Genomic DNA, 17,095 nt, shown 5'->3' on the forward strand with positions numbered 1-17,095 from the left:
CACAAAGCTAAACTATGTATGAAATAATACTATTCTACAAACTAAAGTAGTATATACTTTTATATATATACTTTTATATAAATAGAAAAGTATATATACTTTTATATATATACTTTTATATAAATAGAAAAGTATATATATTTTTACTCAAGTAAATGTAATTGAGTAAAAGTAACTAGTTACTGTCCAACTCTGATCAGGAGAAACTAAATTCAACTTTTGTGTATTTGTTGGGACTCTGAATATCCAACAAAATGTATTTAAGAGCTAAAAAAGTGAATTTCGCCAAGTTACAGTCCAAATGAGAATCTAGTAAACATTTAACCTCCAAGACTTGCTCATATATTTGCAATAAAAGCTGCTCCTGGGATTTATGGATTCACAAAAGGCTGAATATGCTGATTCATCACATAAAATCCCAATAAAATCAAGTTTATTTAACCCCTTCTGGGACTGTCGTTCTCCTCACTAGTTCTAAGAACTGGAAAGTTTTGGTTCACAATGAAAAAAAGACCCACAGGTTCCCAGTATCGCATTGCCAAGAATTACAATATCATTACATGGGAGTCTGAGTCCCACCTTCCTACTGGGTTACTATCAAGATGGATCCCTGAAAACAGCCCTGTTCCACTGAAAACGTCCTTCATTTTCTGAGAAATGCCTACAGTCCTTCCATTAAGATTTGTGAAACTTACTGTACTTATATGGCCTCAGCTTCCTCAATGGACTTTAATCATGCAGAAAGATTCTCAGAATCAGCAGGGAGTCATCAGTACCAAGTATTGTTTTTCTTTCGCTGCTTGTCCGTTGGTTGGCTTGGAGTTTCTTCTGCTAATTAAAAGTTAGCGGTAAAAAGTTTAACCGCCTGTAGACACATTTTGATCACAAACTCTAAAATTTACCTTTTACACTTTCACATTTTCACTGATGCTGCTCTCTCAAACATTGTCAAGGACCTTGAAAATATCTGAAAGTATTTAGATTTTGTCTGAATCAAGCGATGAGAACTGAATAACAATTTATTTTTAGAATGATAAACACGCTGCTGTTTGTTTCTATTAATACCGCATTACATAATACTTCATTGATCATGTCAGAGGAAAATAAGTGTCCCAGATGTGTGGAGTTGGGTTACCTCATGTAACAAAATACAGAGATGACAGGAAGCTGCTGATGGGGAAGAATTTCATGGAGAGCAGCAGGAAGAGAGAGAGGACATTTAGTCAGTAAATATCAACCAAACCTGAATTATTCTGGATGTTTTTCAAGTTTATCTAGAATAAAAAGAATGCTGCAACACCGATGCTTCTCCAGTAGGTGGGGAGTTCACAGACAAAAAAAGGAGTAAATTTCTGCCGAAAAACTCAGAAATTATCTAGAAAAAACTTAAAAATTCGACTTTTGAAACTGAGAAATTTTCAGGTTTTTCAAGTCATTTGGAAATCTTGCAGTCAAGGTAAGACTGTACTTAAGTTATTCTCCTGTTTGAATGCTAATTCTCCAGCATGCATCGTCCCTGAGGGTGCTCTCACATTCCCACAGAGACAAATACACTTCCTTGTGGAGGTTAGGACAGCTCTACGGCCTATACAAAACCTGTTCATTGCATTTTTTAACAAAATTATTCTTAGACAATAAGATTTTAGCTGTTTTACAGCATCTTGTCACCTTAAATCCATATCCTCTGCTGCTCTCCATGCCCCCAACTTAACATTGACACTCACACGTAAAAATGACTGTAAACAGATGCGCAATTATACAACCATACATATTTGAAAAGCAGAAGGGGAGCCTCCTGCACAACCAACAAGAATACAGCAAGTAGTTTCTGGATGGTAAGTCAACAACAAAACACTTGTCTTTTCCAGCAGCCATTGTACAGAGCATACAGCGGAAAAACCAGCTGACCAAACATGCTGGAGCTCCACTGGTGTTGCTAGGTAACAAGCGGAATTCTGCTGCGGTTGCTAGGTGCCCATTGGATGTGTCTTAACAAAAAAGAAACAACAAAAAAAAAACAGCTGGGTGTTTTTTAAGCACTTGAGTTGTTTTTAGAAGCGATTGAGACCCAAATGGAAATAGAAAAACATGGAAAATGTAAATTTTACATCATGGATCTCCTCTAATCAAGAAAATCCAGTTTGTTTGAAAGCAAAACCTGAACAAAAAAGAAAACTTTGATCCGCCTACAAACCTCGGTCTCAGTTTGAACGCACAAACTTTGAACGCACATGTGAACGCAAAACGGTCAAAAGGCAGGAAGTGGACTACAATGCAGGGCATTCTGGGTAAACACAACCAAGACAAACGCGCTAGTCTAGCGCTAGCAGGACAAATGTGTTGTGGTCTTTTACCAAAGGCAAAAGGGAAATCCTATAACTACTAAAATCTTTTGAGGTCAGAGTCTTCTTCAGAGGTTTTCATGTAGTTTCCTTTGGTGATTCTTGGTGCAGCGCCCCCACAGGCAGGGAGGGGAAATGTTTTTTAAAAATTATTTTGGTTCTTTTGAGCGTGTGCAGTGTGAAATCAAACCACCGCAGCTGAAAGTGTAATAAATGCAGTAGTTTTTGCCGCCAATCGAACCCAGTCTACCAGACTATCAGGTGTGAAAACTCCCTGAATGACAGACGAACGTTTCTGCCTCATTCAAACCTTCCGGTGTAAAACTCAGTGAAAACCCTGAGTGTAAATAAAAGTAACCAGCGAAGCGGCTCTGCCTCGTGGCGCCGTTCGGCTCCTACTCGGGGAAACGACCCCATCATGGTCATGACTATCATCACTGTTACCGCTCCAAGTTTCCATTCAGCCTTGATTTGCTAAACCTGTTACTTGAGTTTACCTCAGAATGAATTAACACCCATTTGTTCCTGTTGTAAGGTCTATTTATTTACATAGAGTTCCCTCATCAGTTCTTAGTCAGACAGAGACACTAAACAGACTCTGTTCACAGATAATCACCATCTAGATTAGAAGGAATCAAGTCAGACACTGACTTATGTTCCAAGGATTACTGCAGATTTTCTGTCATGTTTTCCCCTCCAGACGAGGCAGATTACCTCCAACATTTACCGACTAATCTGAGGAGTTTCTCTGTGAGAACATGAGAAACTCGTCCATTTACAAACTGGATGTGTAAAACCAGCGTGCAGGTTATGCAGGATTTCAGTGATTATAATGAGGTAAACCTGAGCTGTGACTCTGTCTCCCACTGTGAGCTGCAAACCACTAATGCACAGAACAAACTGGACAGAAGGGCAGGAATCTGCAGCCTGCTGTGGTTTTTCCTTCTCCTAGCAGAGATTCTGCAGCTCGCTTCACGTTCACAGACTGAGAAGAATCAAGATGAGAGCGTTGAGATTATTTTTACTGGTGCTCCTTTCAAAAAAAGACATTTTATTCTCACTCCTTTCTTTGGCAGCACTATATCTTACAAATATATAACATCAATGTGGGCAAAGGAGAGTTGAAATTTGAGATATTTTGTTTACTAATATCCAGTTTTTTAGAATCCGGATATTGAATTTGCTGACTTAATTGTATCAAATTTTAATAATAATAATAATAATAATAATAATAATGAAACTAATTAATCTAATTTATTTAACCTTTATATATGAAAAATATATATACATATTTAAGGCCTTATTAATGTTTTATATTGTGGGACTTTCAACTCTCAAAAGTAGACGTTTCTGATTAAAAAATACTGTAAATTTTAATAAACATCAGTTTCTGTAAAAATATATTTTTGTGGTGCATCTCTATTAAATACAATATTACTTATAAATTAAATAATTCCATTCTTTTAGGTTTAGGGAGAGTAATTGAGTATCACTATCATTAGCTTCGGCGCACAAAGAGAAAAACATAAAAATAAATGAATGGACTGATACGGAAAGACATTTACAGCAATACCAATGAACTGAATATGGCAAGCCCTGTTGAGCAATAATAAAAGAACACAAAAACTGAAACACCCATAAATCCTAAAAAACACTGTGCAGAGGGCAACCAATAGAAAAGTCAGTGATATCCAGCTTTTGCTGTTTGATTTCTTGTGCTGCCCCCAGACTGAGGAGCGCCCTGAGTGGAGAGCCATGTTGTCCATTTCGTTAACCATAGGTCCCTTTGTTTTAATCCTGCTCACAATACTTTATTTGCCTTTTTAAAGAGGGAAACAAACACAATATGAGCAGAGTCATTAAATGTTTGCTGTTATTTGTTTTCCCACTGAAACCTTCACTTTTTCTCCCTTTTCTTGCGGAGTAACCCGACCGCCTGCGGGATATTTCTGGTGTAAAGAGAAATATCGCCGAGTGGCGAGGCGGGACAAGCCCTGACAAAACCTTTAGCTCACATGACCCCCTGCCCCCTAATTCCCGAACGAGGGAGGTCAGAATTGCCTTTTGATTACATTCGCGTTGTTCAACCAACAGATAAAGACTCCCAGGAATTACTTTACCGAAATGCGGCAGTATTTACTATTTGGGAGCAAATTCTGCTCTGAAGTGAACAGTGATTCCCTCCAGATGTTTCCTGAATCATGAGATTCCCCCCCAAGACCTCTACGAACTATCACTGACTACAACAACCAGTGAAAATATAATAAAAACATTATAAAACAACACAAAAAAGCGATGAACTCCTAATATAAACAGGTGACTGAGCAAACATTCCTCTTATCGGATTAAATCCAAACTGGATATAATCAGTCCAAACCGATCATCTCTGGCCAGCTTTCCAAAAACAGCCCGAGTGTTTTCTGAGCTGTCAGCAGCACATCTTTGTTCCTCAAGCTTTCCAAGACAAATCATCGTTGCAAAAACATAAATATTCCTGCAAAGGTTGTTCTTAAGTTTCTGTTAGGAAAAACACAAAAAAACTGAGCTAAAATAAGACATGAATCCTTTTAAATTCACTCTACTATGATTAAAAACATGACTAATTGTGATTAATTGATGATTAATCATGACTAACTATGATTAATCACAATGAATTGCGATTAATCAATGATTGAAATAATTGTCAACTCATTTAGTTAGCGATTTATCGTTAACTGGATATTGAATTTGGGCTTGTTTTGAGCAATCACTAACTTAAACATGAACTCTTCCATTGGGCTGAAATGATTAATCAAATTAAATGTGATTAATCACATTCAAATAATCGTCAACTAATTTAGTAAACAATTAATCATTAACTGGAATATTCCCACTCTAACAGGCCCATTTGGTGAAAAAAAACATGTTCACAGGAATAATTAAGCCAAAACTGTACAAAAATATTTACATTTTGCATTTGTCTGTAAATATGTTTTATCCAAAAGTGGTATAGTTGAAGCTTCACCTGGTTCAGATTCACTGAAGGAATGCGTTCTGGTTGCATTTTAGGCAATAAAATGTTTATTTTCTTATTTAGAAAAATAACTGAATTATTTCTTTATTTGCGTCTTTTAATTGTATAAAAATATTGTTTTTGTTTCAACCAATGGCCTTCTTGATTCTGTATACTTTAGTTAATGATTAATTGTTTACTAAATTAGCTGACGATTATTTTGATAATCAATTAATCACAATTAATCTGATTAATCATTTCTATCCTAGTATTTTTAGTGTTTTGTCCATCCTTCTTTTCAAAATAAATCAAATTCAGTCACATTAAGTGGAGAGCAGCTGGGAACACAACTTTTGAACTCTTCTCAACTGGCTTTGAGTCTGGACTTTGACTAGGCCACACTAACACACCTGGATTTCTTAGCGTTGAATGGATGTTATAGAGACTTGACACTCTTTGTAGTGGTGAGCTTTGGAGAAAATGTTTTTGTTGTTTTTGTTACTCCAGTTAATGATTAATCGATTACTAAATTAGCAACGATTATTTTTGATAGTCGATTAATCACGATTAATCATTCCAGCCCCACTTTGTGTTGGTCTGTCATATGAAATATTGGTAAAAAGAACCCATAGTTTGCAGTTGGAACAACATCCGTTGTAAATAAGTTGAAGGGGTTTTGTCTTCTTTCCAGATTGATTAAATATCAGTAAATCTGCTCACGGTCTCTGTGTTCTTTGTACGAATGGGAACAACATGCGGCTTGTTTTTGGCTGTCAGGGAACAGATTTAATGACAGCTTCTCATTCCCATGTGGCGGTCCTCCACAGGAGCTAAACCCGCAGCAGCAGCACAGCCTGAAGACATTCCTGGGTAATAACCCTGGAAAAAACAGCCGTCCCACCGGACCGAGTGCTGACCGCCTGGAAAAACCTGGTTCTGACCTGGACAGTTAAAGTTGAATTCATTTATTTCAGCATTTAGGAAACGAGCCAGAGATGAAAGAACTAGAGGATAATTAACTATCTGCTTTGAACTAAAGGAGAAGTTAGAGTAGATGGATGGATGGATGGATGGATGGATGGATGGATGGATGGATGGATGGATGGATGGATGGATGGACGGAATAAGGCTGTAACTAATGATTATTTTAGTAATCGATTAATCGATTATTCTGGTGATAACTGATTAATCAATTGTTGTGTATTTTTCATTTAACCACTTAAGATTTTTTATATAATATTACAAATCCATTAAAAGATTCAAATAAACATTTTATTGCCTAAAATGCAAAAAGTTACATTTTAATTAACAAATTAATAGTTAGATAGCAAAAGGTGTTTAATGGGAGATTTTGTTTCTATAACCGCCGTTTGGAAAAGTTCTGAGTTGAATCGATTTACAAACACAAAACGTTTTTAATTCAATGTGTGAAGGAGCCATAAATTTCTCCAGTTGAACAGAAACAAAACTGAAGTTTTTATCTTTGGACCTAAAGATGAGTCAGTGATGAACTCTGATCTGAACCTTCAGAGCCACATAAAGACAGTTATAAAGCCAGTCTGAAGCCAGGATTAAAGAGAAACTCACCGATGTGTTAATATTTAGTCGCATTGATTACTGAAACAGTGTCTTCACAGCTTCTCTAATCTGGAACAAACTACCAGAGAACTGCAAATCAGCCGAAACACTGAGTTCCTTTAAATCAAGGCTGACATGTTTAGAGCTGCATTTGTTTGTAGAAACTGGAATCAACATATTTGACGAGTATTTGCTTGATGACTTTGACTATGTCATGTCTTGTTCCATAATTGATGACTTTATGATGTTTTTACGATTATTGCTGAAATACGTTATACAAATAAACTTAACTTAATACAAAATGTATATATTTTTATACAGTTAGGGTGTAATTAATGCTGAGCAATTTGGCCGTTTTTAGAGTCTGCATGCTCAAGTTGACGATTAATCAATTGCTAAATTCGTTGAATATTATTTGAATAATGGATTAATCACGATTAATCATTTAATTTTATTAATCATTTCAACCCTAGAATGGATGGACAGATTCATACTTTCATTATTTGTAGCAAAGGATGCATCTGCAGCTAAGAAATGCTTTTAAAATCGACATGTGAACAGCTCAGCTTTTCTGCTTGACTGAACATCAATACAGTGCAGGGCTGATATGGTAAATATTTCTGGATTAATCGATGAATAATTGGACAGCAACAGTTGCTTAAGGGATTTCTTTTACCAAATTGTATCCAGGTGAAGCTAAAACTGTCACTAATAAATTCTGGGAACAACATATTTACAAATAAAGGATGTTTTTGTGCTTAATGCAAAATGTTTACATTTCTGTACAGTTTTACCATAATTACAGCTCTTTGTATGTTGTTCTTTCAGTAACTTGCCATTTTTGACGTATTATATTGTATGGTATATTGTATATTGGAGTTACCGATTAATTGATTACTCAATTAGTTGACGATTATTTAAAAAAAATAGATTAATCACGACTAATCGTTTAAAAGTTATTTGTGTTAAATGCAAAATGTTTAAATTTTTTTGTACAGTTTTTGTGTAAACCCTTTTTAAGAGTCTGTAGATGAATCATGACCAAATTAGTTGAGGACACTAGCATTAATCCGATTAATCGTTTATGAATTATTGGATGGATGGATGTCTTACTGCGGCCGCTCTCCTTCATGAAGCCGACCAGCTCCTTGTGGTCCTGCTCCTTCTGGTACGGTCGCGCCTCCACCGTCACGTTGATCTCCTGCTTCAGGTTCAGGTAGATCCCCTCGGACAGGAAGTAGTGCGGCCGGTCGTCCTGCCGCTGGTCGTAGAAGATCACCACGGCGCGCGACGTCCAGTTGAACTGCGTGTGCAGCGCGTTGATGAAGTCCCCGATCTTGGTGCTGGTCGGCCCGCTGCGCACGATGGTCCGGTACTCCTCCCGCGCGTCGAACCCGTACGCGGGGCCGCCGGCGGTGATCAGCGGCAGCTTCCAGTGGGACGCGAACCGCGCCACGGAGGCCAGCGGATACACGCATCCGGGTCCGAAGAAGACGTCCGGGCGCACGTAGAGCTTCGCGTCCACGGCCAGCACCTGCGCGCGGCTCTCTGCGCACGAGCCCGCGGCGGGGTCCTGCGTGCTGTAGTTCAGGATGTTGATGTCGTGGCCGAGCAGCAGGTTGTGCTTCCCGTGCAGATCCTCCTTCGCCATGAGGATGGCCGGCAGCACGCGCGGCAGAGCCCACGCGTACATGCTGTAGTTGTCCGGCAGCATCACCGCCACCGTGATGTCGCTCCAGCAGCCGCGGAGGAGGCAGAGCGCGGCCAGCAGGCAGCAGCCCAGCGCGGCTCTGCGCCCCATCTCTGTGCGCACAGCTTGGAGAGGCTTCCCTCAGTCACACCGCACCATAAAGACCCCAAACTCGCCCCGCGCGCGCCTTCACAAGTGGCACGAACTCAGTAAAGTCGTCGCCCGGTGGCGTGAGCGCGGCTGTGCCATGCGTCCCCGCTGCGTAAATCCACGGTGAATGAAGTTGTAGTAGTTTCCCAGCGCAGCGCGGTCCTCACAGTGACGGCCTCTCCCAGAGTGATAACTCAGCCGGATGACTGTAAGTTAAATCAGAGCGCGGCTCCGCTCGGCCCCCTGCACACGTCACACACTGTAAAAAATACACAGCGGCGCCGTCCGAACTACTGCGCTCAAGAAATAACAAGTATTTACTAAATCAGATTACAAACTTCCACTAATATCTCAATTATCCCTGGAGAAATCCAATATGCTTGATAAACACTGCCTCATAAACAGCGATTGTCTTTACAGAGCGCAAGTTTATAAATAAATATAACTAAATTAAAGAAAAATCAGTTTATTAAAGTAAAAAATGTAAAGTTAAATCGCCCCCTGGCGGCCTGGTTACGTTAAAAGACCAACACAAAGAGTTAAGTTTGGTACTGGAAGGAAAAACAAATGTTTTCTAAATTTTTGACGAAAGAAAAAAAATCTGAAAAGTGCGGCATGGTTTTGAACACTTTTAGGTCCAGTTGCAATGCAAAATGCAAAATAACAATTGCTCAGTCAAACTGGGTGAAGAATGGACACTGGTTTCAATTCTTCAAAATTTAGGGTTTGACTAGGCCATTCTAACACATGAATATGTTTTGAACTAAACTGCCGTGGATCTCCGGTACGTCCTGGGAGTTTAGTGAATCCAACTGTAAATAGTGAGAACTCTGAAGTCCCGTTTGTAAAGTTAAGCCGCCAAAAATTAACAGCAATAATTTTAGTTTTTTAGCCTGACATAAGAAAAATAAATGGGATTAATTTTCCAGTCACATTTTTAGTTTCAAACTAAACATTTAATTGGCATTTAATTTGTAGCTAAATATTTAATTTGTAAAACTAAATATTTCACTTCATACAAAACATTTTGTTTGGATTGGTGCTAAGTATATAGCATGCTAACTACATGTTTAGATTGGAGATAGATGTTTAGTTTGTAATCAAAGTAGTTAGCTTCAAACTAAATATTTTGTTTGAACTAGTGTTAAGTATTTAGTTTGGTCAACAGATATTTTGTTAGCAAACTAAATATTTAGTTAGCAAACAACATGTTTAGGTCCCACCAAAAATATTTAGCTTAGTTTGCTAACTAAATATTTAGTTTGAAGCTAAATATTTAGCTTTTAAGCTGAAAATTAAGGTTACTAACTGTTTTATTCGGAGTTAAATATTTAGTTTGCAAGCAAAATACTTAAGCTTGCAAACTGAATCTTTGACTTGTTCACATTGTATTTTGTTTTGAACTATATATTTAGTTCCAAACTGAATAATTAGTTTGAAATTGTGATATTTATAAATGTCACAATTTAATTTTCATCTCTGATCGGCTATCTAAGCCAAATTATTGTTAATTTTTGACTTTATAACTTTACAAACTGTGGAGAATGCAGATTACAAACTCTGAAGAACTGATCTAGGATTATTTTCTACGTTAGATAAATTAAATAGTTTGGCAGTTGTCCATTTTTTAGTCTTCAGCTAAATATTGGTCTGTGACACAAAGTCCCCCAGAATAAACTGAACTTTGTTGTGATAACTAATAAATAAGGTGAAAAAAGTTTAATTTGTACCAGTAATTTTTTACAGGGCTCTATGCTAGTCAAATGTTTTCCTGCCAAAGGTCAGAGGTCAGTTTGGGAGTCAGTGCTCCCAAACTGAAGCTCCCGTCCTCCTCCGGATCCGCCTGCAGCCTCTTCATCTTTCCGGCTGAACGGAACCGAACGGGTCATCGGATTTCAGCCGCTGGTTTCTGGAAAACCGGCCGACACCTTCCCTTCCTTTCATTTCCTCTCCTTTCTGTGGATGGATGGATGGATGGATGATACAGGAAAAATGTGACCGTAACTTTACGGCAGTCAGTACCTTTGTGTTAAATAACGGAGCGAAAATGGCCTCAGTTCCCTGGAACATGGCGCAACTCTGCCCTCTTGTGGTGGCAGACGGAATCACTCTCTTTTTCTTAATCTACTAAATAAAAATCCTCCTTAATAATCAGAAAGTAAGACGGAGCATTGGAGATGCATTTCTGGCAAAAATGCTAAGAAAACGTGAAGATTTCTGAGTTTGAAAAGTCGAACATCTGTTAGAAAAAAATCAAATATTTAGAGAAATGAGTTTCAAAGTTTCTGAGATTTTTCAAGCAAATTTTAAACTTTTCAATTTTAGATTTTTTAAAAAAATGAAATCTATTTTTCTTTCTATCTGCAATGGCCGTAATATGCCGTCGTATTAATCCGATTTGGAATGAAAGGAATTTAAAAATCTTTCAGTGAAATAATATAAATATTAGAAAAATATATTTTTTAAAAAGGCATCAGTTTCCATAAAAACGTGATTAAATATTATCATAGTTTGGTATATTTTATCCTTTATAGCAGATAAAGAAAATAATAGATAAAAATCAGCTGTAATAAATAAAACAGCCTCAGATCAGAATGAACACTTTTATTTTCTCTTACATAAACATGTCATAATTATCTGATTCATGATCTAGTTTAATGCAGCGGCGACACGCCAGGCTAAAAAACTAAAATATGTTTCTACATTCTCAATGCATCACAGCATCAGCAGCTAAAAACAGAAACTAGTTTCCAGGATTCGGGCCACGAAGCAGAGCTGCAGCCCAGCCTGGAGATCAGACGGTCCAGGAATGAGTTGGTCCAGTTTTACCACGTTTCCCTCAGTCACAGCGACTCCCTTACTGCTTCAGCCAGGTGAGCAGCTCAGGTGTGTAGTAGGTGATGATGATGTCAGCGCCTGCAGGTGACACCAACAGATGAACTCAAACAATTAAGGAGACGCACCTAGACCTCAAACGGCATTAAGAGATAAATCTAGAACCTTAAGGACTGTAGATGCTTGTCAGTCTCTAGAACTGGTAGAAACCCAAAGGCCTGCCAGTTTTCCTGACTGGTGGTTTTATAAACCACTGACTTATTTGAGGTCGTGTAAAAGTTTCCTTTTCCTTGAACCGGATCCTCTAAATTTAGCCCTCAGTTTGTCAGCAGGTGGGTTCCTTCGCCTCACCTGCCCTGCGGAAGGCGGTCATGGCCTCCATCACAGCGGCCCGCAGGTCAAACGCTCCGGCCTTCGCTCCGTGCCACAGCATGGCAAACTCCCCCGACACGTTATACACCGCCAGAGGATGGGAGGGGAACTGCAGGGAGGATCCAGAAAAACACAATGTCAGAAAATCAAGACAGGAATAATGACAATGGACAGATGGATAAATGAATGTATGGATAAATGTGGATGAACAGGTGAATTGATGAATATGTGTGTAGATAAACGGATGGAGGGATTAATGGCTAAAAAATAAAATACACAAAAATGTGGAAAAGCTCGTCTGCTCACCTTGTCCTTCACCTCCCTCATGATGTCCAGGTACGGCAGGCCCGGTTTCACCATCAGCATGTCGGCTCCTTCCCTCACGTCTCGCTCCTGTTGACCACAAAGCCAGAGGTCAACCAGAGGTCAGCCTCACTGGCTGGCTGTGTTCAAACAGAACCGGACTGGAAAACCCACCACGGCTCGCAGCGCCAGGCCTCTCGCTCCGGCTGGAAGCTGGTAGCAGCGCCGGTCTCCAAACGCGGGCTTTGACTGGGCCGCGTCCCTACAGAACGCAAAACAACAAGCAGAATTAGGAACGCCAGAAAAGAACGAATAGCTGGATAAACAAATACAAGGAAAAGAAAGACAAAAGAAAAATGTGGAAGGAAAAGAGAAAAAAAATATAAAAGAACTCCATGTTTTTATTTTTTTTCCTTCTAAAAGGAAAAAAGAAAAAACAAAAAGAGAAGAAAAAGCAAATAGAAGAAAAAAGAAGTAAAACGGAATAAAGAAAATATAAAAAGTACTCCATGTGAAAAAAGGATAAAAAAGAAAAATGAAACAAAACAAAACAGGAAAAGAATAGAAATAAACTCCATGTTGTTGTTTCCCCTTTTAAAAGAAAAAAAATGGAAAAAAGAAAAGAAAGTGGACAAAAGAAAAAAACAAAAAAGGAAAGAAAACTAAAGAAAAATTTATCCATGTCTTATAATAACAAAAAAATGAAAAAAATGAGAAGGAAAAACAAAAATGAAAATAAAAAGTTCATTGGTTCTGATGTGGCGGCTAACTGTACCTGAACGGACCGTAGTAACAGGAAGCAAACTTTGCGCTGTAGCTCAGCAATGAGACCTGGAAACAGAAAATGGAGCAAAAATAAACTAATCTTATTGTTTCTAAGAAATGTTTCTGCTGCAGAGCTTCACCTTGTTCCCCAAACCGTTGGACAGCAGAGAATGTTTGATGGCTCTGATCCGTCCGTCCATCATGTCAGACGGAGCGATGATGTGGCAGCCTGCACAGGAAGTTCAGCTCCGGTTAAAACGACTCCGGTTCAGATTCGGTTCAGACATGTTGGGTCAGAAGTTTCTGTTTACCAGCCTGAGCATAAGAAAGAGCAACTTCGGCGAGTCGCAGGCAGCTGGCGTCGTTGTTCAGGGAGCCGTCCTGGTTCAGGATGCCTGAGGAGAAGAAGAAGAAGAAGAATGAAGTCAGAAATGAACAGATCGTCTGTAAGCATTGAGGCAGGAAGTGGACGCTGACCGCAGTGTCCGTGGGAGGTGTAGGGACACAGACAGACGTCGCACGCCACCAGCAGCTCCGGGAACAAACTGCGGATCTTTTTGATGGCCAGAACGGCGGGCGTGTCGTCTGAGTCGGCGCCAGAACCGCGTTCGTCCTGGAGGAACCAGAACACGGCCGCTCATTAACACAGATTCAACCAGACTAAGGATTACACAGACTTCACTGATTCACATGTTAATGTGTATTTTCAGATTTACTTTGACTGACCTTTGCTATTTTTGCCGGGACGCCAAAAATGAGGACGCACTTCAAACCGTTTTCAACAAGCGGCCGCAGCAATTCCTCCACCTTATTCACCCCATACCTGCAGAACGCAGACGGCTAAATTATTACTCAGGTCATCAATAAACATGTGGGTTTAATTAACAATAAAAACATTAAATATAATAAAACTATGAAATGTGACATTTTCTAAACTTTTTAAAATAACTTCACATAATAAAAATAACTTAAAAATATGAAGTAGAATTAAAATATAAATAAATTAAATAAAATCACTGAAAGAAAACATTTAAAAACCTTTAAATAAAAAAATTAACCAACTGAAAATTATGAGATATATTAAATATTACACAGAACTAAATAAATAAAAATATTACTAAATTAAAATAGTTTTACATCGTTATGTAAAAATAATAATGAAAAACACTAAAAAATAAATATATAAAATATGAAATGAACTACTAAGGATACTTTGATCAATTTAAAATAAGTTTTAAAAATTAAGTAAAATTAATAAAACAGTCATCAATAAATAAAATAGACTATAGATTTTTAAATAAACAGATACATCTAAATTTATAAAACTAAAACACTGCAAAATATATTAAATACAATTAATTAATCAATAAATAAAAACTAAAAAACTAAAACACATTTTATTTTTCTTAGTCAAAAATAAATAAAACAAATGAAATAAGTAAAAAGTTTATGAGAATTGTAATTTAAAAAGCTAAGTAAAAAAAGAATTAAAACATTTTATGTATAAAATAATGTAAAGAAAATAAAAAAAATAGCTGAATAAACTAAAAAATAAATCTCAATGAATTAATTAAATTCATTAAAAACATATCTGAAAAAAGCTAAATTAAAAAATGTAATCAGATGAATAGAAATAAACCCATTCAGTCTAGAGAACAGCCTCCGTTTTTAAATAAAACTGTTTTTAAGCTCTGAGATCAGCTGGTCGGCCGTCTAACCGCCTCTCTGCTTATCTCAGTCCAGATTCTCACTCTTCCCTCCCAGCAGCGTTTATCTGACGACAACACCCACGCCGGCCCTCGACAGCTCGGCCCCTGGCTTCCCTCTGGGGCCAAACTCCCAGGTGAGACTCACCTGGCCTGACCCGGCAGGCTCCCGATCGGCTCCACCGCGTCCGGACTGTCTCTGCAGGAGAAGCAAACGGAACAGACTGACCGTCAAACTCCTCCGAACAGCAGGATGAACCTGGTTTGTTTCAGAAAACGAGGAGCAGTTCCACCGACGTGATGAAGATGGGGTAGATGAGGTTGTCTGGTCTGAGGTCAGCGGCGCAGCTCTGCCAGTAGCGCAGCGTCGGGTGGAAATACCCACTGTGGAGGACCGACTGGGCCGGCGTCTGCATCGTTAAAACTACCAGTAAACAAAGCACAAAAAAAAGAATACCAAGATCAAACCAGCGGAAGATAAAAACTACATTTAGATCCATTTTTCTACCCATAATGCAAAGCTGGATCAGCCCAGCTTCTAGCAGGAAGTGAGTGGAAGTCGAGTTTTTGCTGCCCACTCACTGGGAAAACTGGGCAAGCATGCATGAAAGAACCAGGACGAAACAAAGAGAGAAATAATAATAATCCTGAGGTCACATCAGCTCTAAAATGTTTCTTTTTTTCATCATAACCTACCGAATATGTTGATTTTTATAGAAAAATTTATTGTTATTAAATTATTACACATCAGAATATAGTTTTGTCAAAAGATGCTTTAAGAAAAACTAAATATTTTACATTTTTCAGTTAATTTCCTTTTGACTTTGGTAAGAAAAGAAGAAAAACATAAAATTATTGAAGAGATACACAAACAAAAATGCTCTAATTTTAAAGGGGGAATATTGCGAAATATTATTGGATGTAGTTTTAGGACAATTTCTATATAAAACTAGTTAAAAGCAAATGTTTTAGGTCAGTGAGATTAACTTTGAGCTATCTCTAGTAGATAAAAGCATAATAACGTGTTAATTACATTGAGATAAAAGTAAAATATCTAACAGAAAAAAATGTTTTAATCTAAACTCATAATTCCCATAAACACGACGCGCCCTTAGATGGGTGCAAAATAAAACAGTAAAATTAAAAACCAGCCACTTTAGTACAATAATAAGCGTCTGTTTACATAAAATAAACTTTCTTTCACCGTTTATAAGTAGGTCAACTCTCTATCTACACATTAGCATTTTAGCTAATAAAATACCTCCAAAGTGAGCCCGGAAATGAGATAAAGTTATCAATAACTTCGTAAAACTGTAAGGGAATTAAAAATACAGATAAAATCCGACATTAATGTATGAAAAACAGAGAAACTCACCAGAGTAAGAAAGCAGGAGACTTCTTGACTCTTCAGCTCCGTCTGATAAAGCTGCTGCTTCTTCTTCTCCTCCTTAAATTCAGCAGCGACTTCAAGCAGCACTTCCGCCCCCTACCGGTGAAGGCGAGAATCTTCTGAGGCTGCTGCTTCCAACAAAACTTTGTAAGGACACAGATTGTTACTGTTTTATTTTGATAGATAGAAATCCGCTAATGATGATTTATATCATATTGTATCATAATATTCATTCATGTTTCAGTTTATATATTAGTTCACTGTCTCTTCAAAGTGTCCCACTGTGGGAGGACTGGCAAAAGAGAAACAGACTTCCTTCAGCAGCTGGACAGAATGTTGAGTATTAAAGCAGCAAAATTCTTCTTTATGTTAAAATTGAAATTGGATTAATTTTGTGTATTTGTGTATTTTGTGTATTAAGTAATTTCCCTGCTGGGATGAATAAAGTACTTCTATTATTCTATTCTATTCTAATTTTATAATTCTTTTTCCAACCTCATTGTTGCCAGTAGTTTTGTTCTTTAAAATTTAAGACCCAACTATAAAATGAATCAGTTCACACCAAACATATAAGCCTGTGTAAAATAAGATAGTTCCTTCTTTGTTTAAGAAAAACATTGTTGACTGGGAAAAAAGACATACATTTTGAAGAATTGTTTAATAACAGATTTTTCTGTTGTTATGTTATATTATGATGGAGCGTCTGACTGAACAACTAGCCATGGAAAAAAATAATTAAATATGTAGTTTTGAAAATAAATACTGAATTTGAAAATTACATGTTTAGTTTGGAAAATAAATTTTTAGTTTGCAAAATAAATATTTATTTTGAAGTTAAAAATTTAGCTAAATTATTATTTCCAAAAATGTTGTTTTCAAAGTAAATATTTAGCTTGTGAATTAAATATTTAGTTTAGAATGACATGGTGAAAATATTAGTTTGAAAAATGCCTTTTTACATTATTTCTCTAT

The 17,095-nt window shown here is 37.5% G+C and overlaps 2 protein-coding genes across 2 annotated transcripts in view; both read right to left on the reverse strand.

Annotated features, from left to right (window-relative positions):
• npr2 (natriuretic peptide receptor 2) overlaps positions 1–8,938 on the reverse strand; it is a 63,647-nt gene extending 54,709 nt beyond the window's left edge. The window contains exon 1 of the mRNA XM_005813646.3: positions 8,026–8,938. Within this exon, the coding sequence (XP_005813703.1) occupies positions 8,026–8,713 (688 nt within the window). The 5' untranslated portion in view covers positions 8,714–8,938. The remainder of the gene's footprint in view (positions 1–8,025) is intronic.
• A 2,403-nt stretch (positions 8,939–11,341) lies between these two features.
• alad (aminolevulinate dehydratase) lies at positions 11,342–16,175 on the reverse strand. Its single transcript, XM_005813647.3, has 12 exons — positions 16,109–16,175; positions 15,031–15,157; positions 14,882–14,932; positions 13,754–13,850; positions 13,505–13,640; positions 13,339–13,422; positions 13,168–13,256; positions 13,038–13,093; positions 12,437–12,524; positions 12,266–12,352; positions 11,939–12,068; positions 11,342–11,668 (listed from the first exon to the last, which is right to left on the reverse strand). The coding sequence occupies exons 2-12, from the start codon at positions 15,147–15,149 to the stop codon at positions 11,610–11,612; spliced, it is 996 nt and encodes a 331-aa protein (XP_005813704.1). The 5' UTR covers positions 15,150–15,157; positions 16,109–16,175; the 3' UTR covers positions 11,342–11,609.
• Between the last annotated feature and the right edge of the window lie 920 nt (positions 16,176–17,095).

Source organism: Xiphophorus maculatus, chromosome 8 (assembly GCF_002775205.1).
Source record: "Xiphophorus maculatus strain JP 163 A chromosome 8, X_maculatus-5.0-male, whole genome shotgun sequence".
NCBI lineage: Eukaryota > Metazoa > Chordata > Actinopteri > Cyprinodontiformes > Poeciliidae > Xiphophorus > Xiphophorus maculatus.

Excerpts from the sequence above, each read along its gene's own strand:
- alad (XM_005813647.3), bottom strand. The coding sequence starts at position 15,149 with ATGCAGACGCCGGCCCAGTCGGTCCTCCACAGTGGGTATTTCCACCCG. Across the intron at positions 14,933-15,030 it reads ATCTACCCCATCTTCATCAC|AGACAGTCCGGACGCGGTGG; the intron begins GTCGGTGGAACT and ends CTTCTCCTGCAG. Across the intron at positions 13,423-13,504 it reads CACCTCCCACGGACACTGCG|GCATCCTGAACCAGGACGGC; the intron begins GTCAGCGTCCAC and ends TCTTCTCCTCAG.